This window comes from Micromesistius poutassou (genome assembly GCF_964030765.1).
Source record: "Micromesistius poutassou genome assembly, chromosome: 7".
Taxonomy (NCBI): domain Eukaryota; kingdom Metazoa; phylum Chordata; class Actinopteri; order Gadiformes; family Gadidae; genus Micromesistius; species Micromesistius poutassou.
This window is the reverse complement of record NC_140277.1, coordinates 486,780-514,631: the sequence shown is the minus strand read 5'-3', so window position 1 is coordinate 514,631 and position 27,852 is coordinate 486,780. Positions and strand designations below refer to the sequence as shown.

Genomic DNA, 27,852 nt, shown 5'->3' with positions numbered 1-27,852 from the left:
CCCAACCCAACAGGTCCCCGAACAGGTTTAGTTTCCACTCGGTAGAATTGCAGACTCGGGTGGGGCACGTATTCCTATATCTGCTCGGTGAAACGGGACTATTGAACACACGGAGAGACACCACAGCGTTGGTTAAAAACGCGGAGCGCCGTACACACTCTGCTTGTTCTCTCGGTTTTTTCCACCCCAATCCGTCGGTCATGTTTCGCTGTGGTATCGCGTACCCCCGATGCAGGTGGATCATGCCCCTGCTCCTGTTCTTCGCCATTATTTTCGACATTATCGCCATCTCGTCTACTTCGGGATGGGTCGAGGACGAGGACGCCAAGTCTCACTACGCGAACATGTGGGAGCAGTGCCGTGGCAGGAACAATCAGTGGGAATGCAAATCACTCATGACGAACGGTAAGTGCACAAAATGTGTGTTGTGTGTTGGATATCGCCATGTCACCACGACGGCGTAGAGAGAGCACAGCACGACTCATTGCGGCTGCGCAGTTCGCTCTAGGACAGAGGTGTAAAGAACCGCAAACTGTATTTAATACGAAGATTGGCAACGGCGCGAAACCTAATAGCCAATCCGGTGTCTGTAAAATGTTGTGCGTTACACGAATTCGAAATAAATAGGTGGTTCGGTGTTGACGAGGTATAGGCCGTGTTCCCCTACCAATGATTGGAGACAAACTGAACTCACCTTCCCGAAGTATTTCCCAACAAACCCGGACAGGTTGTCAGGATAATACGCCATGCATGTCCTCGCATGTTTTCTGTACGTGGGAACAATTTAGTGGACTGATTCTCTCAGTTCAACTTTGATTGCAGCTGTCACCCATACATATTGTATGGGAAAACAGGGAAGAGATGTTTGGCTGGTGGGTGAAACACCAACCCTGCCAGACCACTCTCGGCTAGGGACCAGTGTGGGTTGTAACTGCGTAATGAAAAGGAGCAAGGACTAAGGATTTTAGTTCAAGATGGCTGGCTCTGAGGTCGACATGTTAACATTTCCAGCTCTATTTATAGGCCAATTGTGAGGGAGGGTCTCTCTTTGCTGGAGGTCGTGCTGTTAGGACACACACACACACACACACACACACACACACACACACACACACACACACACACACACACACACACTCAAAAGTGTTATGATGACATTTTTACATATGCATGCAGCATATGACATAGTTATAGCCTTTCTCTTCTAAATATTTTCACCAGAGAAGAAAAAAAAACTGTGACTCTCGCTCTCTGCAGTTATGGTGTCATTGCTCCCTCGCTCAGTCTCCCCCTCCTCTTTTACATGAGATGTGCAAGATGTAAGCAAGAATACAGACAACAAGTAACAACAAGTAGACACAAAGGGCACTTACAAAGTGAGCATGCTCACAATTCATATACAATCGAAGAACACACACAAATGATAGCATAAGACCGTATTGCCTCGTTATGTTCAAGGGACTTCAAAATGTTTAAAGATTGCGGCACAATTATTAGAAAGTAAGAAAGAAAGGGGAAAGAAAGAAGAAAAATCAGGTTGAGCAAGTTTGATGCGATTGGTGGTACATCCGTTCATGTTCCACTCCCACACCCTACTCACATAACAACGTCAAAAACAAACAACCACATACTTAAGTGGATAAATCATGACTGACGTAAGAGATGATTTAGTAGCAGTCAGAACAGTTGGGCACACATTCAATTCAGTGGCTGGAGCTCTAGATTCAAGTTCACATTTTAAGGCGTACCATATGAAAATGTTAAACATCCCTACATTTATTAAAGAAGACAACCACTGCTGTAACCCATCAGTCCTTACAAGACAGAGAGAGAGAGTACAAGGGATATTTTACCACTAACATCTGCCGTTCTCGCTTCGTATTTTTCACAAAGCGTAAAATTATATAAACCTCTGGAATGTTCAGTGACATTGTAAAGGAGGCGGAGAAACCTTTTAAATAATTAAAGTATGAGCCAAGGACATCCTTCTCCAGAATATTTGCCTTCTGTGTGTCTGTATAATTGTGTCTCTAATTGATTGAACATTCTATGTGTATGATTCATTGAATACGGCATTTCAGAATGTTAGTAAACAATTGCCGTAACGACACTTCCGGGTGGCAGAATGCGAGCGGCTACCACTGACCTCTGAAGCCATCCAGCCGGCTGTAAACACAAATAATAATAAATAATAATAAATAAATAACAATAAAGACTATGTCACACAGTCAACAAAACATTGTTGTTGATCTGAAGTTGAAACGATGACGAAAACTATATTAATATAATATAATATATTATATATATATATATATATATATATATATATATTAATGAGACGTCCCGTAGCACCCCGCAAGAAGAAAATCATTAATTCAAGCCATTTACTCTCGATCGTGGAAGGGTTTGTTTACTAGTGGTGCCAACGGAGAACGCATCGGCTTTTGCCACCCGGAAGACCATAGTGTGACGTCATGGTGAATTGCCGTATTATTGTGTGTGTGTGTGTGTTCAGGTTGGGCCCAGGCTGTGGCTGCTCTGATGATCATTGGATTCCTCCTCCTCGTCATCGCCTTCATCATCTCCTGTGTGGCTCTCTGCTGCACCCTGAACATCACCCTTCTGCCTATAGTCGGAGTGCTGCTCTTCGTAGTTGGTAAGAGACACGCACGCACGCACGCACGCACGCACGCACGCACGCACGCACGCACGCACGCACGCACGCACGCACGCACGCACGCACGCACGCACGCACGCACGCACGCACGCACGCACGCACGCACGCACGCACTCACGCACGCACGCACGCACGCACGCACGCACGCACGCACGCACGCACGCACGCACGCACGCACGCACGCACGCACGCACGCACGCACGCACGCACGCACGCACGCACGCACGCACGCACGCACGCACGCACGCACGCACGCACGCACGCACGCACGCACGCACGCACGCACGCACGCACGCACGCACGCACGCACGCACGCACGCACGCACGCACGCACACACACACACACACACACACACACACACACACACACACACACACACACACACACACACACACACACACACACACACACACACTCTCTCTCTACATCACAATAGGCCACCTAAACAAAGAACACAGTCCACCAAAGTTTCCTTTTCAGTGTGTTTCCCCTCTTGTGTGGGGCCGCTGTGGGCCTTAAACGTTTTCAGAAAAGTGCTACTGTCGTTATGCTGCTTTTTCATGTTTTGCTTTTTATGTCACCCAATGAGATTAGTTCTACCGTCCCAAATTAGTTGGATACATATACATACATATTGTATACTCTACAGTAAGTTACTTTCACAAATCCAAACATTGAATGCAGGACATATGTGTCTGCATTCGCTGCTTATCAATCATGGATGGATTAAAAAAAAGTTATCGCTGCGATGTTAAGCTAGGAGCAACGGATCTTCCCGGCTAGTTGTCATAGAAACTGTAAACAAAGCCCTGGGACGCGGCAGGTTTTCTTTGAGCCCACAAGCTCTCACAACCCAGTACTGATCAGCGCCCTGCTGCCAGGAAAAGAGATTTTGTCCACTGGGAAACATGCACGGACATACGTGCACATACACGCACGTGCGTGTGCGCTCTAGTGCTGGGCCATAATGCAATATGATCGTTTATCGTCTTTGAATGGTATTGCATAATGAAAAGAATTACCTTAAAGCTTATCTTGATACCCACTTTGATAGCATGAATTAATTACGATTAGAAGATATGCCTCTAAAATGAGGTTTGATACATCAGGCAAATGCCCACATACATACACACACATATACGTATGGCCACACACACACACATACACACACACACACACACACACACACACACACACACACACACACACACACACACACACACACACACACACACACACACACACACACACACACACACATCCACACAAACAAGAAAATATTGCAACCATGGAATATATCACAACTTAGCAATAGTATGTAAACAATAAAAACAATTCAATAATTATTTGTGACTAAAATGATCGCTCTTGGAGACTTGTGACAGCGGTTGTCTGATTCCCACATTGTAAAGGGACATGGCCCTGGTGTAGTATTCCAAGAGTAGGAGGAAAGAGTTCACAAAGTTGATCCACAAATAACGGTGACACACAGAGTGAGACACAGAGAGAGGAAACGGTCGCATCACTACATTTCTGAAGAAATTAGATACTGCTAATGAGAAGAGAGAATGGCAGGAAGGGGGGGAGATCAACAGGAATTGGGAGGGAAGACTGGGCTAGGGAGGAGGAGGGGAGGGAAAGAAAAGGAGGGGTGGTACAAACAAAAAGTTCATAGTCCACATGTCTGTTGACTCATCTAGTTCAAGTTTAAGATTACAGAACAAAGCTGCTACACACACACACACACACACACACACACACACACACACACACACACACACACACACACACACACACACACACACACACACACACACACACACTTGCATGCAGACACACTCACATACTTGCATGCAGACACACTCACATACACATAAAGTTGGTGTTAGACTTGGTGGTGGTTGTTATTAGTCATTTTCACAGGTGCAACTATCTACCTTTTTTATCCAATTATATCCAATTATCTTATGTTATACCGACAGCACGGCTGCTTGATCAGTTTTAATACTTCATACTTAATCACTGATGAACATGGATTATAATCAGTCATGAAACAAATTAAATTGTTCTCCTGCATTTGTACTTTGAACATTTAAATACCGGGGCCCTGTTTGTAACTGTAGAACTGTACTCTACTTTACTTTTTTACGAGGATAACTCAGCCACATTCATAAGCTCATATCAATCAATCATTGGGATATGTTGTCTTTGACAATCGTCAGAATAGCATAGATTGTTCCAAGATCAGGGAACATGTCTGCGAAATATTTGCCAACACACAAAAAATGTCCTGCCCCACCCTGCCCCACCCGCACAGACAATTAGTGTTGAAAAAGATATGAGTCACCAGTCTGGTTGAAGTTCTGTGTCACAAATCAGACATACTATACCATGAAGATTCACTCAGGGTCTGGCAGGGCGTCTGCTTTTTGTCCTTGCCTGACTCGCTCAGACAGTGCAGATGTTCAAATGTTGGCGTTGCTGTCGCGGCCGCACGCGATATATATCTCCCACACCCTTCTGCTATAATGCAACATGCCTGTCCAGTTAAGTAAACAGGGGCCGCGTTGGCTACCTCCTATTGTTTATAAATACTTGGTCAGATACTCGTTTACATGACACTCAAGAAAGTCGAATTATTGGCTTAGTCCAACTATGATTGGATTATTAAGATGCATGTATACACCTTAGTCGAGCTAAAATCAAATCGAATTGGGTTACTCATAGTCGCATTAAGACCCCTAGATAATGCGATTCCTAGTCGAGCTAAGCGTGCATGTAAGGAGTCGAATTGGATTATGCCTTGAATTGCGTTCTGCGCATGCTCGAGATCTTTTCCCGGGGCCGTGAGCCGGAAGTAGAAGGAGACGATAGTCGTGTTGTTGTTGTCGCCGTCGGAAAACAAGAAACAGCAATTTATTTTAAAAGGTGGCGCAGAAGATGGAGGAAGCCGGTGAATGTAGTTACCCCCTATAAGAATTGTGTCCCGGCTGCGGGAGCCAATTAACTTTGGCTTTGACTCTCTGAAGTCCAGATTGAAACGAACATGGAGGAGAAAGCGATGTTTCAGCAGACAGCTGTCAGTTCACTTCGGGTCCATATCATTTCTCCGACGCTCCATTGTTCCTCTTGGTCGTATGCGGACTCCTCCGCCGGCAGAGCAGCCGGAGGAGTCCGCATACGACAGACGGGTCGGAACAATGGAGCGTCAGAGAAATTATATGGACCCGAAGTGAACTGACAGCTGTCTGCTGAAACATCTTTCTCGAATGCCGCCTGTGTGTTGTTGCTGGTGACGTAAAGAGGTCAACCGGTGGCGCTATAACCACTAGTTGAAATGGGTACAGCGCCACCTATCTTACCGGGGAATGATATGCTTCGGCCAATGAATCGGGTTACTCACCGCCATGTATACCCGGACAATTGCAGTTGTCCAATTGCGGAGCATAGTCGAACTATGGCTTTAATCAGATTAAGCTGTGCATGTAAACGTACTGAGTGATAGTTACTCGTTTAAACGTTTTAACTTCTCACTGCACTTAACTTCCCTAGAAGGCTTTATAAATCCACCAATAATATTAATATTAATAATATTATATACGCTCTCCCCTAGGATAAGGCCTGCAATGTGCAAACATCTTGTCGTTTAGTGTGTTTCCAGAGAAATGTTTGACCTTCTATTACAGAAGACACACGTTCAGGTTGTCTTCATTTGGTCTTCCTGAAAACTCCACAGTAGCACAGAAAAGACACCATTACTCTAATAGGATAAAAGCAGAGTAATTGGTACAGGTTTATTTGATTACATCTTAAATCAATGTTGAGCAACTCTGTGACTTCCCTTACTACTGCCAGCCATTGGGCTCAGACAGTAAGCTTGTGGTTGACCCGTTGGTGACTCTCTCTCGCTGCTGTGTCAGATTGATGAGTGATGCTACCCTTCAATGGCCTCCAGCCCTCCAACCGTCCTGACTCGCAGTCAAACATCTCCAACTGATTTGCGTGAAAGCAAACTAGCTGGACTAGTTTGTACGCTGGGGTTATTTTGCACACGTAGGGTGGAGTAATTGGGTGATTCTAGTCGTATGCGCTCCCTTTAGTAGCTTGAACCTGGATCAGTTCAACCTAGTGCTGCAACCTTGAGTATTGATAACAAGGTTGCCATATTTACAGAATATATGAACATGCTACTTTTGTTTGGGTCTGAGTAAAAGGATTAGCAGAAGTGCTGGAGCTGTGGGATCTCACTCACACACTCACAAATACAGAAAAACAAACCCGCACACACTCCTTCAGGGCTGGGTGTGAGCTCTCTCTCTCTCTCTCTCTCTCTCACTCTCACTCTCTCTCCTTCCCCGTTATCGATAACTCACCGTTCTCTCCTCTCTTCCCATCCAGTGGTCCTTCAGTTCATTGCGCTCATCATCTATCCAATGAAGTTCAACGAGCAGATCTTCGAGGGCGACTACTCCTACACCTGGGCGTACGGCTTCGGCTGGGGGGCCACCATCCTCACCGTCGGCTGCGGGATCCTCTTCTGCTGCCTGCCCCGCTACGAGGATGAGCTGACGGGCCTGGCCAAGACCAAATACATCTACTCCTCCTCCGCCTAAAAGACTTACCTGAAAGAGTTACTCTCATCGGCTGAGCTCTCCCACCACGCTGAGCACCAACGATGCCATGCTAAGCTTAACACTGAGCATTCCCTTCCCCTGCTTTACTTATGTTTTAACGAATGTCCCGAAGCTCTGTTAGATAATAACCTGGCCCTGCACAGGGGCTGAGGCTTTTCAGCCTGAGGCTTGATATACAGTGTTGCTTTTTTTTTTTTCCCGTCTTTTCTTGTGCTAACACCGAAAACCCGCAGTTTTTCAGAATTGGAATGCATTCGGTGTAGATTTGTTTTTAACTATCGCTTTACTTTTAACTCTCAATGCAACATCACCAAAGTGTACTTAAAAACAAAGGATGTCATTTTGTAAAGTATAGCTTTAAGATGATCGATGTTTCTTAAATGAATTTGTCAGAAACATATGCAAACTGTTAAAAGCATTTGTGCATCATCAAAACATGTGTCAAACTGCGTGTTGATTGTTAAAAATAGGAACTTTGTCAATTCCTTACATGTACTAAAATGCATTTTGCATTGTGTATACATCACAGGCTGTAAATAAGGGAACATGTCAGAAAATATACGGATACAAAAGCGGGATGTAACTATAGCAATCATAGTAATGATGTACTGTCACAGCAGATGTTTTCAACTATTCCTGTGTTCTCATCCATTACCTGCTTCCTATTGAGTGTTGACATTTGCTGTATTTGAATTGTTTTTGTATTACATGGGTAGACATGTAGAGGCACACAATAGATGGCTTTATGTGATCTTGAGGATAAAGAATTTAGTTTTCATGACGTTCTTGATTCATTGGTTATTTCAAGACCCCTGGTCAGCACGCACATTTCATGTGGTGTCGTCACTAACGTAGGAGTATGTTGTGGACTGTCCTGGGCTCTTAATAACACTCTCGCTTTCAAATTCCTGCTGGAAGTCAAGATGCTAACACCTAGCTGTAAGACATGATGATCTCTCATACCGACGCCTTACTGTTTTAGTTTTTTTACTTGTCTTGTGGAATTCCTGATCCAACAAAGTCTCTTGAGTCTCTTACGTAACGGTTGTTCAGTCAACTCAAAACTACATTCAAGCTGTTTTTTTTTTTATTAATTTACAAAAGAGAACTGATGCAAGATCAGTGGTGGCTTTTAGATTCATATGGTGCAAGAGGAAATTATTGTTGATTGTGAAATAGTAGCTTTTTAACTGGTTTTATTGTACAGCTATGTTCAATATAATCATGTGAGCAAGCACTATTTTAATTGACTGCTGAACACTGAAAAAAAATATTCTTACTGCTGTCATTTGTACAGTTATGGATGTAATGCATATAGGTAACACAACATTCTTCTATTGAGACCAAGCTGTTTTTTCTGCTGTAGTTTAAATTGTTTCTTTTGAAGTTGTGTGTTTAATCTAATAAAAGTTGCATTTTCATATAAACTAAAATATATGTTCTTTAAGATATATATAGATTTGCAAAAGGTTCAAAAGTCATCAACAATATCATAAATACAATTAACTTTTTTTTTTTTTACACATCCAACTCTTGAGTAAATGTGACAGGAAAATAAAGAACACAAAAAAAACTAGCAAGATCTCCATGAAAGACCAAACTGCTCGTCAGGTGCTCCAGGAAACTGAACCTGGATCTGCCAGGGCTTGCTTAGCCTTGTTCTCACTGTTTTCCTGTAACCGCGATGAGTCCGTGTGAAGTGAGGTCATCAAATTAATCCTAACGAGGGATTACATTTGAGTTCCTGGCTGATAATTCATCACGCAACACGAGATGCCAAGAAGAGTGAAAACCAGCAAACCACCGATTTACCGATCTTCTCGGAGACCCAAAACATCCAATGGCCGTATGACTGCTGTGTGCTGGGCTTGGAATGCGTGCTCTTGAGTTTACCCGATGATGGTCGTAAAAAGTGACACATTCTCTCTCCCACTCTCTTTTTTCACACATGCACGCACACACACACACACACGCACGCACACACGCACGCACGCACGCACGCACGCACGCACGCACGCACACACACACACACACACACACACACACACACACACACACAAACTGCAAAACAGGCTAAATCCTGCTTTATTTTTTTTATGAAGCATACGCCCTTACAGACCACGCCCTGTGTGAAACCTGAGTGAGAACACCTCCGCTTGAGCAAGCCCTGACAGCTACAGTTTCAGCTTCCAGCAGCCAATGACGAGGAGAGGGAATGACGGATAAAGGGAGGGGCTGGTAGAAAGGGAGTGAGAGCAATGACACCAGGGTGAAAGGTAGCAGGCAAATTCAGGGAGGGGGGGGAGAGAGAGAAAGAGTGTGAGAGAGACAGCAAGAGAGTGAGAGAGACGGAGAATGTAATTTATGGGAAATCCTTATAGGTTATTTTGAGTATCTGAAATTCTTTGAGATATGGCAAATATTCATCAACCAATTGCCACAAAGAACTAAATACACACATTGCACACAAGCGCAATACATGTTTGCGCAAAATATCTCAGGGGCAGGGAAAACATAAATGAAAAAGAATGCTAAGGAAAACTTACACTAACATATGAACATACTTTGTATATGTTTTATATGAAATAAATAATTAAATACATGCCTTTGTTTGAAGCTGAAAACACTTTCAGATTATGCTACCCCCTGGCTGACAAGCATGGTAATGCATGTGTGCGTTATTACAGGCTAATAGATAATGCAGATGTGTGTCTCTAGCTGACTACCACTAGGGGTCATGCTTAAGCAGGAAATCATTCTGGTGGATTAGCAGAGATCGAAGATTATAAAGTAGCCTATTCACCGTTACTGTAGGCAGGAGCCTAGAGAGGGATTTATTTTTCTTCCTCCATTATATATTTATTAAAAGTATCTTAAAAAAACATGTTTATTTCACTTCATTAAATATTTTATAGACAATTCTGCACACATCTGGCATTGCTACTACTATACCTTTTATAATGGTTCACCTTCACCACTATCCCCTGTATCTGCATCTGCATGACAGCAGGTTGCACAAAGCCTGCAATTAAACATGCACATAACTCCAAATTCTCACAGCAATTATTATATTGTGCATGACCTCATCTTTGCAGAAACTGAACCCAAATAAAGGAAAGTTTAAGGGTTTTTAAACCTTAACCATTGCTGCTGATCATTTTGGGTCCAAGTGACATAATGCGGACAACAATATTTGAAATTGTGTGTGGACCCTGCAGCCGTGATCAGCGACTATAAAAGCTGCACTGTGCTCCTTTGGGTACGCGTCACAGTACCTCCTCTAAGTTATCATTAGAGGTACTTGATAAGGCACCATACCAAACCGTGATCGAAAGGTAAAGGAACACGTCGTATTCCTCTGATCGATCCCTAACGATCAGAAAAATAGGTGCTGAAAGTTGAAAGTTGAAAGTTAAAAAAAATCCACAATTTCATTTACATTTGAACCAAATGTTCGCCAAATATGATAAATGTTAATATAAAAATGATCATCATATGTTAACAACCAGTCAGGCTTGAGGAAAGTCAAATTACATTGTACAACAAATTAACTGTTTATATACATACATATTAACGGGCCTAGCCAAAATGTGCTTGAAACCTATCATTGACTAATAAACGCACCTTTGAAAAGGATGTTGTCATTATTTGGCTTCCTGGGGCTTGATATACTGTAGATGCATTTCCTTCAGTGTAGCCACTATGTGGTAGCAGTTGAGGCCTATGAGCAGCCTTGCCAGATTGGGCCAGATTTCCCACCCAATCTGGCAACACTGCCTATGAGTGAACTGCATTACGCAATTGTGGACTAAACCATTTTGGAGAATGGCAGGGGTACAGAAAATTTTGTCTTTTCATCACGGAAGATCAAATAATTTTCACTTTGTTTTACTTAGAATCGTTAGGAAAAAAATGGCCATATTTGATGGCGTACTGATAATATGATTTAAATTCCAGGGCTCTGTCTAGGGCCCTCTCAGGGGCCCCTGCACCGTCATCACCTGCCACCCCTTTACGACACCTCTGACTGTAGGTCGACTAGAGCGTGTGTCAGAATTACTATCTAAATGAGGCACTTGCAATGTTGGCTCTTGTTCTGCGTAATGATTGTAGTGTGGACTTTGTTTCTGCCTCCCTGGTGGTTTCCACTCTGTTCAAGGGGAACAAAATAATGTAGATATAGGCTCCCCGCGTGGTACTCACCGCGCTTCTGACATCTCACCCATATGCCTCATTCTGGGAAAAAAGTGCTGGGCTCTGATACCTTTAACCGATTTATCAAACACAATTCAATTCAATGTTGAGGGTTTAACCCTCCAACAGTCCGCAGGGAATGTCCATATTCCATGACAGCACAACAGACATTTCGACTCGGGTGTAGGTTTGGGGTCAAATGAGTGTATGTAGGGCTGTGGTTGGAAAGAGGGGTGGGGGGTAGGCCTACATGTATAGTTGGGTTAGATGATAAAGTAAATAGTCAATACAGCTACTTTGCTTATGTATGTAGAATACAACAATAAGACAAAGGAAATGTCTTTCGTTTTTGTCTTCGACAAATTATTTAATACATACTAACCCTAACCCTATTTGGGTGGGTAGGAAATCTATCTTGCAATTGTTTAGCTGTGCTAAACATGTGTAACTTCATGTGTAACATTACCCTAATGGATATTTCGATTTTAACCCACATACCTTTTCTGCCCTTTATTAATCTCGCCCAAGAAAAAAAAAAGAAATATTACCAAAATGGCTAGCTAATGTTCAATGAAAATCTATAAAAACCTTGGTGCCTGAGAATTGAATTCCATAGATTACAGAAATCATAAAATATTAAAGTAAATAGCAAACTTCCTCTCCCAGCATCTTTACAAGTGTGGCGGGGCAAACTGGATTAAAAACTAATTACGTAAGTGAATAGGCCTACTGGAATATGATGATTAATAGGGCCTCTAAATTTCCAGTGTGTAGTCACAATGTTAAAAGTTATCTTTACAAAGTCGATGATTCCACTCTTTGCTAATTTCGAACTTCCTCAAGTTCCAATGTAAACGGACAACACGCTGCACGCCTGGGAAAGCAACACATTTGCCTGCTTTCACATATTGTTCAAATTGAAAGTGCATGCCACAAATAATATGAATCTTCAGATAAATAAAATAACCCTTCTTAACTGAACCTCCACCCACTCATCTGCTGTCTATTCTGTTTTTGAATGTGTGAATATAAGTAGTGAGAATATATACCCCGCAGTCTTTTAATAGGCTGACAACCACAGCTGACTGAATGTAGAATATGAACAAATATTGAAAGTGTCAAACAGACATTAAGGAATGAAGAACAGAGGGTGTTCTAATTGTAAAAGTTTTGGCTTTAAATGTTTATGTGACCTATCCATCCAGAATACCAATTTCTAGGGAATTGGTATTATGTTTGAACACTCTTATGTTAGGCCTTATTTGTGTAAAATATTAGATAAACCCCTGAACTCACATGTGTTGAGTCTGGGTGTCAGAGTCAACTGATTTCAACTAATAAAGCCACCAATCTGCAACCCACCTGAGACCATCAATAGTGTAAGCTTTCCCATTGCTGGTCATAGTCTCCACTGCCCAGTCACAATGGCCAACTCTGACGCCTAACGCTCGTTTCCCTCCCAGTTGATTTGGTTTATTCATACATTAGATCAAACATGAGGCCCACTGTCTGTAGAACCCAGTGACACTCCTCTGTGCCCCCAGCAGGTGGGTCTAGACCAGCGATTCCCAACCCCCGTTCGCTGGACCGGACCTGGTCTGTGGACCCGGTCTGTGGACCCGGTCTGTGGACCATTAGAACTGGGCCTTGAAATATTTCCAGAAAAAGCAAAAAAATTAAAAATATATAATATTAATACTACTTTCTCTTGTGTTTGCACTACTTTTGTGTTTATTTAAGCTTCAGTGACTTTCCTTCTTCGTGTTTCTCTTACACATTTTAGTTATAGTAGTAATATTATTGCATTGTTGAAGGGAGCCTGAGACTCACACATTTCATTGCTGTTGCTTTAATTGTTGTGAATATGACAAAATAAACCATCTTGAAAAATAGCCACATCCTTTGTTAAAAAATTATGAATCTTAAAATTAAGGCATTCAAGTTAACTACCGGTCCCCCCAAATGCTTTAATGAATATGCCGGTCCTTGGAACAAAAAGGGTTGGGAACCCCTGGTCTAGACTATGAGGACTGCTCAGCGTCCGACACATGAGACCCCCCTGGTGGCGGGGAGCTGTACTGCCGCCCAGGTTGTATTACTAACAGAGGGAAATGGGTGGGTGGAAAGTCCCTCTGTGGAAATCCCCTTCCCTGTACTGGGCTTTCTTGTAACATTTAACGAGTTAAACGGACGCCCATGAATTATTCGTGACAGACCCGGCGGACTGCGAAGGCACCAGACGAGGTGGATAGTGAGGGGAAGAAGAAGAGACGGTTGAATGGCGCCGAGGAAGGACCGCTGCGGTGGGGCTGAGTGAAGTGGCTGAAGAAGGACCGGTAGCCTGAGCGTCCAGGAAGGCTTTGTTATTACCCGGACACGGTACCCAGGTAAGACCACGGTCCCCGTCCCCCGCCAGCTGCTCTTTAGGGGGTGGCGTGTTAAACACGAATGTCAGACTCGCTGGGATGCTCGGGGTTTTTAGGCCTTTCCCAGTGAACGGTCGCACAGTGGGAATATGGGGACATGGTGGGGAAAGCTGGAGGCTTGTGGCTCACGACAGTGGCTGCTTTCTTTGACAGCCATTGTTTACAAAGACGTCAGCCAGGACGTTCAAACTGAACCAATGTCTCCCGGGCGCTGTCACACTGGCTCCGTGTCCGCGGCGGCGGAGGAGACCTTTAAACGCCACGGTGTCTGGAGGGTAGTTGTCATAGGAATTACGTAAGCCCTCCAACGTCAGCAAAGTCTCCTGTTTATTGTGTTTCCGTGGAGCCAGTCGGGCTTACACCGCAGCGTTCACCGTCCTGACACTGGGTCTGTCTTCGCCCATGGTGTCAAAGCAGAAATACCCGATTGTTGCTGTCTCTAATGTGGTGACTGACACACATTCCTGGGGCCAGTTTAGATCCCTTTGCACCTGCTGCTCTCTGGAAAGGTGGAGCTGCAAGGCACAGGCCATCAAAGGCTGACTACTACGTCTGCCTGTTGTCTCTAACTGTAGGCTGGTGTTAAGTGGATATGGTGTTCTTTAAGTTAGACAGTCAGGGTTTCAAAATACCCACGGTACTTTCTTTCCTCGTCGTATGGACGGTGACTATTGTTGAATTCACATATGGAGATTATGTTTGGCCTGCAATGTAGCCCCAATGCTCTACCCTTAAAACAGATTAGTTTAAGTGAGGTGTAGTGAGTGAGGTGGGCTTTAAAGATCTTAAAGCCACCAAGCAATGGTTTGAATGCTTTGTAGGATCTGTTAGGTGAAGGGTATAACAGGATTGTATTAAAGTACTAACGTAACATTAGCTTGATACATCAGTGTGGAATGGATTTATACACATACAGTAAATATGACAGTAAATATAAACCATAGTGGATGCCAACGCAAAGAAAGCGAAACGTCTGGAATAAGGATGCAAGTTAAATTGACTAAATACGTTATTAATTATAGTAATAATATGTTGTCATCAGTTGTTTATTACACAGTCCCTACTCCATCCCTTCCTCGTTCAGGTTCCCACATTGTCAATAGGTTGGCGGTCGCTGGTGTTCCAAACTCCCGCTCCCAACTCCCGTTCCCGTTCTCCTCACGCTCTTCCCGTCCTGCACGCCGCCTGCTCGCCATGTCGCAAGGCCAGAACTTCCTCCCAAAGTTCCTCTTCGTCTCCAACCTGCTGAAGGCGGTGAAGATCCGCCAGCGTGTCCCCAACGACGTGGTCAAGCCCGGCGCCAGCGGCGGTCTGATGCACCACCTGCGCGGCATGCACCGCTACACGCTGGAGATGATCGCCATGAACCACTTCCCACAGGCCTTCCGCGAGGTGGTGCAGGCCGCCATCCTGGACCGGGCCATGCAGGTGTCCCTGGAGCAGGAGAAGAAGCTCAACTGGTGCCGGGAGGTGAAGAAGATGGTGCCTCTCCGCACCAACGGTAAGACGGTCGGGTTTATCAGGCTTTTTCTTTTTTTGTTGTACAGATCCTAAAAGTTTCAAGCATCAAGGAGCGTGTACAGTATATGCTGCCACTGGACAAATGAACCTGGCTTGACTAAACCTGCTGCCAGGCTGCTGCCAAAAACACCACTTATGCTAGTGCCAAGCAGATCAGGAAAACACAAATGGTTTGTTTTGGAAATATTCTCAGATGCAATGTCCTTTTTGGAGCCGTTTATGTGGACTGATATCCATCCCTGACATTAAATAAAGGTGGAGGTACTTTGCAGTTAGTCTCACCCTCTGGTGGACCGTGGAGTTGAACTCCTTCACCCCAAAACTATTGTTTTAGACGTGACTCCGGGAACAACCCTTGAGGTAAGCTATGAGTAGAAGAAACACTTGTCTGTAGTTAAGTGTATTTTCTAAAGCGTTTTAGGTTTTTTTTCATTTCATTTCGAAATCATTGCACACTTCCTGTGCAAAGTTCGGGAACAGAGTTTAGCTGCTATGACTCACCACCGCGCTACCTTAAATGACAGAAGACAGAGTTAACTTTCATTCAACCATTAATGTAACCCTGATGCCGGGCAGGCCGGGTAGCCAAATCATAATTTACGGTTAACTTTTTTTCTTCATTTTCGGTTGTGCTGTGACGATCAACAGCACTTGGGGTCTGTGGACTTCCGATCAGAGCTCAACACTGGGAAATTCTGCGCTCGTCATCCTCCGTGGTGGTGTGGCTCTCTTGTTTACTTACAGATGTTTAGAGTCCTTTTCCACGGGGGTTCATCCGCTGCCTCCGTTACCTCACTGTGTTTCCCTGTGAGTTTCCACAGATGTGTCACATGTCTGCGTAGACGGCACGAGCGTCGGGAATACGAGTTGTTTGTTGTTCTTTACCGGAAGTGCTGGTTTGTTGAAATGATCACATCCGTTCTTTCGGTCTGTCTCATATGTCTTTGAATAGTTCATTCAGTTGTATTCACATGGCCACCGCTGGTCTAGATTAAACTGCTTTGAACTAGTATCATTTCAGATTCCCTGAGGTAAAGAAAGTGTTCTTTGATGATATCTAGATGATTGTTTCTTAATTGGACAAAAAAAATATTAAATCTCTTCTCAAGGTTCATTTCAATAGGATAGCGATGGAGATGATTCATCGTCCAAATGCTTACTCTGTTGTTTGATGAATGAATTTTTTTTTTTTTATCATTTAATTTAGTTAAATAAAGGAAATGGAGTTTAAGCTGTTAAAGATATTTGATGTATACTCTAGTCATTAGCCTGCAAGGTCTATATCAGGGTACAATATCCTTTTGCGTATTTGTATTGCCCCTTATATAGTAGTGAATATTGGGATTTCGTTTTGCATTCATCCGAGGGAAAATTCTTTAGTGATCTCCACTTTGTTTTTAATTGTAAAAGTACCCTGGAACAATTCAGGTGTATGCTGGGTGATTCTGTTTGGATTGTAAAACTTTATGTGAATGGGAATTCTGAAGTTATTAAGAAACACAAGCACACACACACACACACACACACACACACGCCAGACCTCTGTCTGATTACTAATTCCTCGATTTATTGCAAGCACCCTGGATGGAATTTCCCGACATAAATATGGGACAGGGTTTAAAGTACGAGTGTCTTAAAGTCTGAAAGGACCCAGTCATGACTTTGAACAGAGGACAGATCACACACACACACACACACACACACACACACAGTCTCAGACCACACTGAGAGCCTCAGTGCTCTCTTTGGCTGTTGCTGTGTTTTTTTTATTTTAAATGTAGCCAATATCAGATTATTTCGAGAACTGGTCACTGTCCGAACCGACGTGAACGGAAGCAAACGTGGGAGACAATGTCGACATTCTCACACAGATCTCTGTGAGAATCTGTCTGTTTGTTTGTTTACTGGTAACGCTGCCGTTACCAGTAAACAAAGTAAATTCATAGTGCCTATCTGAATCGCTATCTGAATCGTGTTTTTATCCACTTATCATTTTTTCCTTTTCATTTCTAAAGTGGTTAAATTTGTGAAAACCAATGCTTTTGTAATAAGGCAAAAAGCAAAACTACTGTATCACGTAGGATATCAGTCGCTTTCAGGCCAAGTCCCTCTCTGCTCCGGCAGAGCTTCAATGTAACCAAAACTTTAACACAGACACACGGCGTCCATAGTATGAGAGGACAAGTTAGGATGAGATTGCACAGCAGGACTAGAGGTCCTGCAGCCCAGAATTGTGACTTACGTATATCGAGATTCTAGAGTGACGTAAAAGTAGCATGAATTCCAATATGACTCAGACTGAGGTCACACGGCAAAACATTTAGGACCACAGTAATCAGAATTGAAAAGATCAGATTCCATGGGATTTCTGCGGTTCACACTGTTATAAAACTGTTGTTAATGAGTCATATATGATATGAGCTGAAAGATCTTTTGGCCACTTTTGCTTTGCTTTTTGTGTGAACTATCAACAGTCCTGAGTGTTCCTCCGCGGGTATTTCCCAGGCAGTGCATCATGTCTGTCATGTCTGCTAGTTGAAACTGTTTATTATCTCCAACACACTGATGTTAGACTTAAAGCATAGACAACACTGAATCACGCACGCACATACACGTTGGCCTATGCTGGATCCCCGTAATGACTGAACCAAACATTTAAAAACGTTTCCAGGTGAAGCCCTCCCTTAGGTTGATTACATTTGTGTTGGGCCGTTCTAACACTGTGCACGAGAAGCAACCTGCAATTTCAACATTCTCAAAGTCTTGAGAAAGAATGGACATTCAAAAGTTAGGAAACACAGACATACTTGGGTTTGTTATGTAAGACTTTTATGTAAGTCATTCTTATGTTCAAACGTTCATTTGTGTTATCTGTTTGTGCAGATGTGCATTAGTCTTTCGGACGACTCAACACTGCGGTCAGCGTGTGTGACAGGGAGGTACTTCCTCCCAGAGCCAGAGGAATCTTTCTCTGGCTCCGTGTTGTTTTTCGTCTTGGAGACCCCCCCTCCACAGACAAAGGGTCGGGTGTTCTTAAGACATGTGACACAGTTCCTGTTGGAAAGCACTGGGATACAATGGGGATCCTTTCTATTGCATACCAATATAACTTCTGCTGTAGATGACCCAAGCCTCCATTGTTGAAGCCTATATTTATATTGAGGCTGCTGGGCCAAGGCCATTCATGCCTGGACGACAACTCTGAGATGATGGTTGGTGTGAGCAGGTTTTTGGAAGTTTTAAGAAGATATATATTTTATTCGTCAATTTATTATTCATGCATTTATTTCATGGTCTGGATTGTAAGACAAACCTGCATACAAGATTGCAGATATTGACGTAACTTTTTTGGGGCATGCACAGATGTTCCTTTAGCATATCCTCCAAAAACATTTCCATGGAAGGGACTCCTATTTCTAAGTTGTCACATAGCTGAAAGTCCAAAGGAAAAGTTTCTGTTGGACATTTTCGGTCAATTTGAAGTGCTTTCTTAATTTGTTTATGGTGGCGTTTTCATTTAATGTTTTCCCTGCTAAAATGCTAAAAGGTACAGTTTAATACGACGTGAAGTGTTGCATTTCTATTCATCCTATCAGAGCACCAGCAGAACGAACACTGGAATCAGCTCAAGCCGCAATAATCAACGACAGGTGCACACCTCGGTGTTGGTGTGTTTGTGTTTTCATTTTCAGTTGTGTGGACGCTTGCTAAGTTAATGGAGAACCTGAATTATCTGCTTGTGAGAATGCATGTTAGGCAAGAAAGAAGTCAGAAGTCATTAATTAACTGTTCTAATTTGCTTCTGGTTCGCACGCTAAATACACAACATTCCGCCTGGCCCAAGCTCCGCCCCTGTGGAAAGTCCGGGCCAGTTGAGTGGCGTGGATGAGTCCTAACTTGGGATCGCAGAGGAGGAACACACACACACACACCCACACCCACACCCACACACACACACACACACCCACCCACACACACCCACACACACACACACACACCCACCCACACACACACACACACACACACACACACACACACACACACACACACACTCACACACACACACACACACACAGGCAGTACTTGAGCTGGGAAATTCCTGTGTGTGCTTTGCAGCAGCTGGGGTATTTCATATCAACAAACACATACTTATTTATTCTGTTCTGTTTGACAGCGATAACAGGCCCGGACCGCAATAGAAAAGAATTAATAAAATCCCCCCGATTTTGTAAGTGGCCTAATAGGGACTTGCTTATCTCCATTTAATTCATCACGTGACAACACATCCGATAGGCCCCACTCACTATCATGAAGTGATGAAAGCAAAAAGAATACCTTGGGATAACAGATTCTTTGTCTGTTCACATATTGATAGAGAAGTATTGGCCTCCCAACAGATGTATTCTAGGCAGGGTTAAGGGGAAGTAGCGAGCCGCCTAACCGCACGGTGTGCGTGTGTCGTGGCTGCGTGCGCCCCAGATGGGAGGATCGCAGACACCAGATAGGCTACCTGACAACCCCGCTGAATGGCCTGGAAATCCCCATGCTTTTGTTCCCCTCAAGTATGCACGCACCTATTGTGTGTGTGTGTGTGTGTGCGTGTGCGTGTGCGTGTGGAAGGCGCGCACGCCGCACAGAGAGTTGTCGTGCACCGAAACGTTTCAGTTTGTTTCGGTCTTGATCCACGAAAGAAATAACGCCTCTGGCTCCCGCGCGCCGCGCGCCTAACAGGGCCGATCAAACGGCCTTCCAACTGTGGTTTGACAAACGTGTGTGTGTGTGTGTGTTGTTGTTCCCACGGCGCGTGCGGTTCCAGGGGACGGGAACTGCCTCCTCCACGCCGCGTCGCAGTACATGCTGGGCGTCCAGGACACGGACCTGGTGCTGAGGAAGGCCCTCCACGGGGTCCTGAAGGACACGGACACGGGCAGCTTCAGGGCCCGCTTCCAGGCGGAGCTGCTGCACTCCCAGGAGTTCACGCAGACGGGCCTGCGCTACACCACCACGGTACGCCAGAGGGGGGGGGGGACAGACGCAGGGACGGGGACATCCCAACCGGCCGTAAGGCGGCTGAACCCCTGAGCGACTGAGCCGGCCCACCACTAGGCCACTTTATAACAGTCGACATCTGGATGAAAATGTCTGCTTACATTTCACACCTGTTATTTTATGCTGCATCTATCTATCTGTTTATACAATTACAGTTGTTATTATTATATTTTTTATTTTATACTAATTACTCGTGTCAGTACTGTAGTTTATTTATTCATTCTTATTTAGCTTTTAGGTCTCAGCTCTCTTACTTGTGTTTCTTGTACTTTACTTTTTATTGCACTGTTGAAGGAGCCTCAGACACAAGAACTTCATTGCCAGCGACTGCTTCCATAACATATTGTATATGTCGATAAACAATCTTGAATGTTGAATCTTGAGTATTGAATGTTGAGGCCTCGCCGGGGAACCGGGGATTCTAGCAACAGTAGACAGCAGCAAGACCTTTTAGGTTTTTTTATTCAAAATAAGCTACTTGGCTACTTACTTTCCCTCTAGAGGTGGATTGTGTGTGGATACTTTGTTTTCATTGGTATATCATTTCAAATTATGTTTATTGACATAATCAAACCTTGTAAAGTATAATGTATTCTAACTCTGTGTGTGTGTGTGTGCATTTCCTAGAACTGGGAGGAGGAGTGGGAGAAAATAGTGAATATGGCGTCCCCAGTCTCCAGTAGCAACGGCCTCCAGTTTGATTCCCTTGAAGACATCCACATCTTCATCCTCTGCAACATCCTACGCAGGCCCATCATCGTCATCGCAGGTACACCAGAAAAGTCTTATTTCCTCAACTTATTCACTTGATGATTGTTCCAAATGTTGTTGTTCCTGGTTTGTTCCTGAGATCAGTTGGAATATGTTAAACAGTTTGCTTCCCCTTTGGACCCTCACTGAATACTGACTTCTGAAGTTTTTTATAATGTTAATAATAAAACTTCAGAGAAAACATTCTCTCCTATTGACGTAAAAGGAGAGTAGAATGCACTCTTGTATAAAAAAACACCTGAGAAGAGCGCGCGGGCGGCTGGCTGGCTGCCGTGTTAACGCCTCTGCTCCTGTGAACAGACCAGGTCCTGAGGAGCATGAAGTCAGGCTCCTCCTTCTCCCCGCTCAACGTGGGCGGAGTCTACCTTCCACTCCACTGGCCGCCCACAGAGTGCTACAAGTACCCCATCGTCCTCGGCTACGACTCGCAGCACTTTGCGCCCCTCATCACCATCAAGGACAGCGGGCCAGGTACGTGGTGGTGGCCCTGGCCACGGTCCTCTGGCAGCGCTGCCAACAGGACATGACTCCAGGCTGCTGAGTCTGTTGTATAAAGGTGCCAACAGGACATGACTCCAGGCCCGTTGAGTCTGTTGTATAAAGGTGCAAACAGGACATGACTCCAGGCCCGTTGAGTCTGTTGTATAAAGGTGCAAACAGGACATGACTCCAGGCCCGTTGAGTCTGTTGTATTAAGGTGCAAACAGGACATGACTCCAGGCCCGTTGAGTCTGTTGTATAAAGGTGCCACCAGGACATGACTCCAGGCCCGTTGAGTCTGTTGTATAAAGGTGCCAACAGGACATGACTCCAGGCCCGTTGAGTCTGTTGTATAAAGGTGCCAACAGGACATGACTCCAGGCCCGTTGAGTCTGTTGTATAAAGGTGCCAACAGGACATGACTCCAGGCCCGTTGAGTCTGTTGTGTTAAGCTGCAAACAGGACATGACTCCAGGCTGCTGAGTCTGTTGTATTGAGGTGCAAACAGGACATGACTCCAGGCCTGCTGAGTCTGTTGTATAAAGGTGCCAACAGGACATGACTCCAGGCCCGTTGAGTCTGTTGTATTAAGGTGCAAACAGGACATGACTCCAGGCCCATTGAGTCTGTTGTATTAAGGTGCAAACAGGACATGACTCCAGGCCCGTTGAGTCTGTTGTATAAAGGTGCCAACAGGACATGACTCCAGGCCCGTTGAGTCTGTTGTATTAAGGTGCAAACAGGACATGACTCCAGGCCCGTTGAGTCTGTTGTATTAAGGTGCAAACAGGACATGACTCCAGGCCCGTTGAGTCTGTTGTATTAAGGTGCAAACAGGACATGACTCCAGGCCCGTTGAGTCTGTTGTATTAAGGTGCAAACAGGACATGACTCCAGGCCCGTTGAGTCTGTTGTATTAAGGTGCAAACAGGACATGACTCCAGGCCCGTTGAGTCTGTTGTATTAAGGTGCCAACAGGACATGACTCCAGGCCCGTTGAGTCTGTTGTATTAAGGTGCAAACAGGACATGACTCCAGGCTGCTGAGTCTGTTGTATTAAGGTGCCAACAGGACATGACTCCAGGCTGCTGAGTCTGTTGTATAAAGGTGCCAACAGGACATGACTCCAGGCCCGTTGAGTCTGTTGTATAAAGGTGCAAACAGGACATGACTCCAGGCCCGTTGAGTCTGTTGTATTAAGGTGCAAACAGGACATGACTCCAGGCCCGTTGAGTCTGTTGTATTAAGGTGCCAACAGGACATGACTCCAGGCCCGTTGAGTCTGTTGTATTAAGGTGCAAACAGGACATGACTCCAGGCCCGTTGAGTCTGTTGTATTAAGGTGCCAACAGGACATGACTCCAGGCTGCTGAGTCTGTTGTATTAAGGTGCAAACAGGACATGACTCCAGGCCCGTTGAGTCTGTTGTATAAAGGTGCAAACAGGACATGACTCCAGGCCCGTTGAGTCTGTTGTATAAAGGTGCCAACAGGACATGACTCCAGGCCCGTTGAGTCTGTTGTATTAAGCTGCAAACAGGACATGACTCCAGGCTGCTGAGTCTGTTGTATAAAGGTGCCAACAGGACATGACTCCAGGCTGCTGAGTCTGTTGTATAAAGGTGCCAACAGGACATGACTCCAGGCCCGTTGAGTCTGTTGTATTAAGCTGCAAACAGGACATGACTCCAGGCTGCTGAGTCTGTTGTATAAAGGGGCCAACAGGACATGACTCCAGGCCCGTTGAGTCTGTTGTATTAAGGTGCAAACAGGACATGACTCCAGGCCCGTTGAGTCTGTTGTATTAAGCTGCAAACAGGACATGACTCCAGGCTGCTGAGTCTGTTGTATAAAGGTGCCAACAGGACATGACTCCAGGCCCGTTGAGTCTGTTGTATTAAGGTGCAAACAGGACATGTGAGGCAGAGCCAGGCAACGCCACACACAGTTAATATCTGCTATCTAATGAGCTGGTTTTGAAGCAGGGATGAACGTAGCGGTCAATAACAGGATTGTCGATGATGTTAATGATTCTACGTTGGGGGGGGACACCGTGCATGTTAATCTATAAGACGTGATGCACCTGGTTGGAAAGCTGCTAGGGACTCTGGAGGACAGCTCCGCAGCGGTGGAGGGGGCTTAGACCCGGGGGCCTGTCTCAGAATGGATCTATATAATGTACCGTAGATCAAGTGCGACGGTCTGAGGGGCTATCTGAGGACGTTGGACCATTGGATGGTGAACAGAGTGAGTCACACAGTGTTAACCGTTGTTGTGGATGTTTTCCCCCCAGAGATCCGAGCGGTGCCCCTCATCAACCCGGGGCGCGTGGGCTTCGAGGAGCTGAAGGTCCACTTCCTGATGGAGAAGGACCAGCAGCAGAAGGAGCGGCTGCTGAAGGACTACCTGATGCTCATCGAGATCCCCGTCATCGGCCTGGGCTACGACGCCACGCGCATCATCAACGCTGCACGGTACAACACCACCTGTCAATACACCAGTTCAACATGAAGTACTGGGACTGATAACACTGCACGCTACAACACCACCTGTCAATACACCAGTTCAACATGAAGTACTGGGACTCAAAAGTGATACACGTGTGATATATTAGTGACATGCGTGTGATATATAGGTGCTATATAAGTGACCTAGGTGTGATATATTAGTGACCTCGGTGTGATATATAGGTGCTATATAGGTGACCTAGCTGTGATATATAGGTGCTATATTAGTGACCTCGGTGTGATATATAGGTGCTATATAGGTGACCTAGGTGTGATATATAGGTGCTATATTAGTGACCTAGGTGTGATATGTTAGTGACCTAGGTGTGATATATAGGTGCTATATTAGTGACCCAGGTGTGATATATAGGTGCTATATAGGTGACCCAGGTGTGATATATTAGTGACCTAGGTGTGATATATAGGTACTATATAGGTGACCTAGGTGTGATATATAGGTGCTATATAGGTGACCCAGGTGTGATATATAGGTGACCTAGGTGTGCTATATAGGTGCTAATAAGTGATCTGCGCTCACGGCCCCAGGCTGGACGAGGGCAACCTGCCGGAGGACATGAACCTGATGGAGGACTACCTGCAGCTGGTGAACCACGAGTACCAGCGCTGGCAGGAGGACAAGGAGCAGGCCTGGGCGGCGCAGCCCCAGCGCCCGCCGCCCTTCTCCGTGTCGCAGCTGTCGCTCATCGAGATCCGCTGCGCCACGCCGCGCTGCACCTTCTACGTCTCGGTGGACACGCAGCCCCACTGCCACGAGTGCTTCGAGAAGCGGCAGGGCGCAGAGGGCGGGGCGCTGCAGCTCAAGGGCGGCATGCAGACGGCGGTGGCCGTGCTGGGGGTCTCGGGCATGGCGGACGTGGTGAGCTGCCGGGGCGGCGCGAGGGGCGGCAGCTCACCGCAGTCGTCGTCGTCGTCGTCCGCCGCCGCCGCCGCCGCCGCCGCCGCCGGCGGGAGGGGGCCGGCGGTGACCAGCCCCCGCTCGGCGCCGCCCACCGCCCCCAGCCTCAGCCTGTACAGCGAGACGCACGCCATGAAGTGCAAGACGCCCGGCTGCCTCTTCACGCTCAGCGTGGAGCACGACGGGCTCTGCGAGCGCTGCTTCAACACCACCAGGCAGGGCCCCGGGGGGGGGCCCGCCGCCGCCGCCGCCGCCGCCGCCGCCGCCGCGCCGGGGGGCGGCGGCGGTGCCGCCACGGGGCCGCCCCCACCGCAGGGCCCCGGCGGCGGGCCGGTGGCCCCCCACGCCGTCCAGCCGTCGGCGGGGTGGAGCCAGTGGCCGGGGCGGGAGGCGGAGACGGAGCGCTGCGGCATGTGCCGGCAGGAGGCCTTGAGGACATTCAACGGCCTGTGTCCGCCGTGCATGCAGAGGCAGCAGGCGCCGGAGAGGGGGGAGCCGGGGCAGCTCAGCGACCCGCGGACCACCGAGGCCTCCTCCTCCTCCTCCTCCTCCTCCTCCTCCTCCTCCTCCTGCTCCAACTCGGCGGCGGCGGCGGCGGCGGCGGCGGCGGTGGCGGCGGCCTGGAGCCAGACCCGCGAGCCGGAGCGAGGGCCGTGCCTGGCGCTGACCCCGGGCCCCACGTCGGCCTGGCAGACCCCGCTGGCCCGGTCCTGCAAGAGGCACGGCTGCCCGTTCTTCGGGACCCCGGAGAAGTTGGGATTCTGTACCATCTGCTATGTAGACTATCAGACCAACCACCGTAAGTCCCGCGGACGCGCCACGCGGCCTCATTTGTGTTGTGCCTCTGTGTGGTTCAAACTGTGTGCAAACTGTCGCTATAGTTATTCAGCTAACTGCAGTCAGTCTATTTTAAGGGGAAAAAAAACAGACGATTTCAGTGTCTTTGTATTCAGGATCATTCCCCTCCCGTTCCCCCAGACATGACCCCTTCGGTGGCGCCGGGGCCGAACCGGCACGGCTCCGAGGCGGCCTTCCAGAACGCCTCGCGCTGCCTGGGCGCCTGCTGCGGCGCGGTGGGCAAGGCCATGCTGGAGGGCTACTGCAATAAGTGCTACGTCAAGGAGCAGAGCACACGGCTCAACCAGGCGGCCAGCCGCACGCCGCACTCCCCGCCCCCCGTCACGGTGCGTTCTGCCGCCGCCGCCGCCGCCGCCGCTGGTGTCCGTCCGTCCCGACCGGGGCAGCAGACGATTCCCCGAGCGTGACTGTGACGACGTGTCTCTCTCTTCTTTTTTTCAACAGCGAGAGCGAGAGCGAGCGCCCAAGCCCAGGTCCTCCCAGCAGTCGCAGACGCAGACGCAGACACAGACGCAGACGCAGACACAGACCGGGACGCAGTGCCGGCGGAGCGGCTGCAGCAACGAGTCCCCCGGCTGCACGGACTTGTGCCCCGAGTGCCACACGCGCGGCCAGGGCAGGGAGGGGGGGCGGCGGGCGCAGGCGCCCAAGGAGAAGTCCAAGCAGCGGTGCCGGACACAGGGCTGCGACCACTACGCCAACGCGGAGAAACAGGGCTTCTGCAACGAGTGCGACCACTTCAAGCAGGTGTACCGGCGCTGACCCCGCGACGGTGTGGGGGGGGGGGGGGGGGGGAAGGCGCATCGCAGCGCTCACGCAAACAAAGCCAACAGCCGCCACCGCCGCCGCCACCGCCGCCGCAAATAGACCCGGGGGGGGGGGGGGGGGGCCGCCCCATGCCAGTCAATGCACCTCTGATACTAACTAACTAGCTAGTCGCTAACTAGTAACCTAATGGCCTGAAATCAACCCCTTCGTGTAGAATGTGGAGTGAGTGTGTGCTCAGTGGGGGGAGTGTGTGTGTGTGTGTGTGTGTGTGTGTGTGTTTGCGTGCGTGCGTGAGTGTGCGTCCGTAGGTGCGCAGTAGACATGGCCTCCAGAATACCTCTTTGTGCAATTATGAAGACTGACCGGCGCGTGCAGATCCACGTGGAGAGGTAAAGCTCCATGTCGGGAACAACTGGCTCAACTCATGTGTACAATATGTATTTAAATTGTACACAGTCAATCGTGCCGGACAAAAATGATTGTATGTTGACATTACAAAAAAAGCACCTGACACTGCTTTCTATACCATAGCCAAGGATCTTAACCCTCTTTCTGTCTTTCTTTCCGTCCGTCTGTCGGCCGATTTTTACCGGTGCCCTTGTTTGCTGTCCTGTCTTTCTCGCAATTGTTCTGCTGCAACCAGGAATGCGACAACTATGGCCTGGGTAGAAAAGGTATAAGGATTGCAGTTTAAAGAACGAAAAAAAAGCTAAGATGAATTAAGCCAAAGAGTGCAAACTCAAATCCAACACGTTTTGAAGCAAGCTGCGTCCGACCTGCTAGGGGAGGCTTGTGTGTACCAGGGTGGTGGCTGGCAGAGGCGACTCACTCGTCCTTTACACCCATTTGATTTCATAGCGTCACCGCTCAAAGTAAGCTAACCCCAAATATTTTTTTTTAATGGATCACAGCGTCATGAGTCATCGGAATTTAAATCTGATTTTGGCTCTGGTGATTCAGTAGAGATTCTTTTTACTACTTTTGTCACTGCAGTGTGGGCCTGTAAATCATTCAAAGGGTCACAATTAATAAGCCATTTCACTCGTTCGGT

General features: G+C 46.8%; 2 protein-coding genes across 2 annotated transcripts; both read left to right on the top strand.

Moving 5' to 3' along the window:
• Positions 1-61: 61 nt before the first annotated feature.
• perp (p53 apoptosis effector related to pmp22) lies at positions 62-8,093 on the top strand. The gene is made up of 3 exons (XM_084470357.1): positions 62-405; positions 2,516-2,656; positions 7,077-8,093. Exons 1-3 carry the CDS (start codon positions 201-203, stop codon positions 7,289-7,291), a joined length of 561 nt encoding a protein of 186 aa, XP_084326483.1. The 5' UTR covers positions 62-200; the 3' UTR covers positions 7,292-8,093.
• A 5,522-nt stretch (positions 8,094-13,615) lies between these two features.
• On the top strand, positions 13,616-26,811 carry tnfaip3 (tumor necrosis factor, alpha-induced protein 3). Its single transcript, XM_084470934.1, has 9 exons — positions 13,616-13,893; positions 15,017-15,433; positions 20,270-20,460; positions 21,130-21,271; positions 21,574-21,744; positions 24,046-24,226; positions 24,806-25,974; positions 26,154-26,359; positions 26,478-26,811. Exons 2-9 carry the CDS (start codon positions 15,127-15,129, stop codon positions 26,793-26,795), a joined length of 2,685 nt encoding a protein of 894 aa, XP_084327060.1. The 5' UTR covers positions 13,616-13,893; positions 15,017-15,126; the 3' UTR covers positions 26,796-26,811.
• Positions 26,812-27,852: the final 1,041 nt, after the last annotated feature.

Excerpts from the sequence above, each read along its gene's own strand:
- perp (XM_084470357.1), top strand. The coding sequence starts at position 201 with ATGTTTCGCTGTGGTATCGCGTACCCCCGATGCAGGTGGATCATGCCC. Across the intron at positions 406-2,515 it reads CAAATCACTCATGACGAACG|GTTGGGCCCAGGCTGTGGCT; the intron begins GTAAGTGCACAA and ends GTGTGTGTTCAG. Across the intron at positions 2,657-7,076 it reads AGTGCTGCTCTTCGTAGTTG|TGGTCCTTCAGTTCATTGCG; the intron begins GTAAGAGACACG and ends CTTCCCATCCAG.
- tnfaip3 (XM_084470934.1), top strand. The coding sequence starts at position 15,127 with ATGTCGCAAGGCCAGAACTTCCTCCCAAAGTTCCTCTTCGTCTCCAAC. Across the intron at positions 21,272-21,573 it reads GCCCATCATCGTCATCGCAG|ACCAGGTCCTGAGGAGCATG; the intron begins GTACACCAGAAA and ends TCCTGTGAACAG. Across the intron at positions 24,227-24,805 it reads CGCATCATCAACGCTGCACG|GCTGGACGAGGGCAACCTGC; the intron begins GTACAACACCAC and ends TCACGGCCCCAG.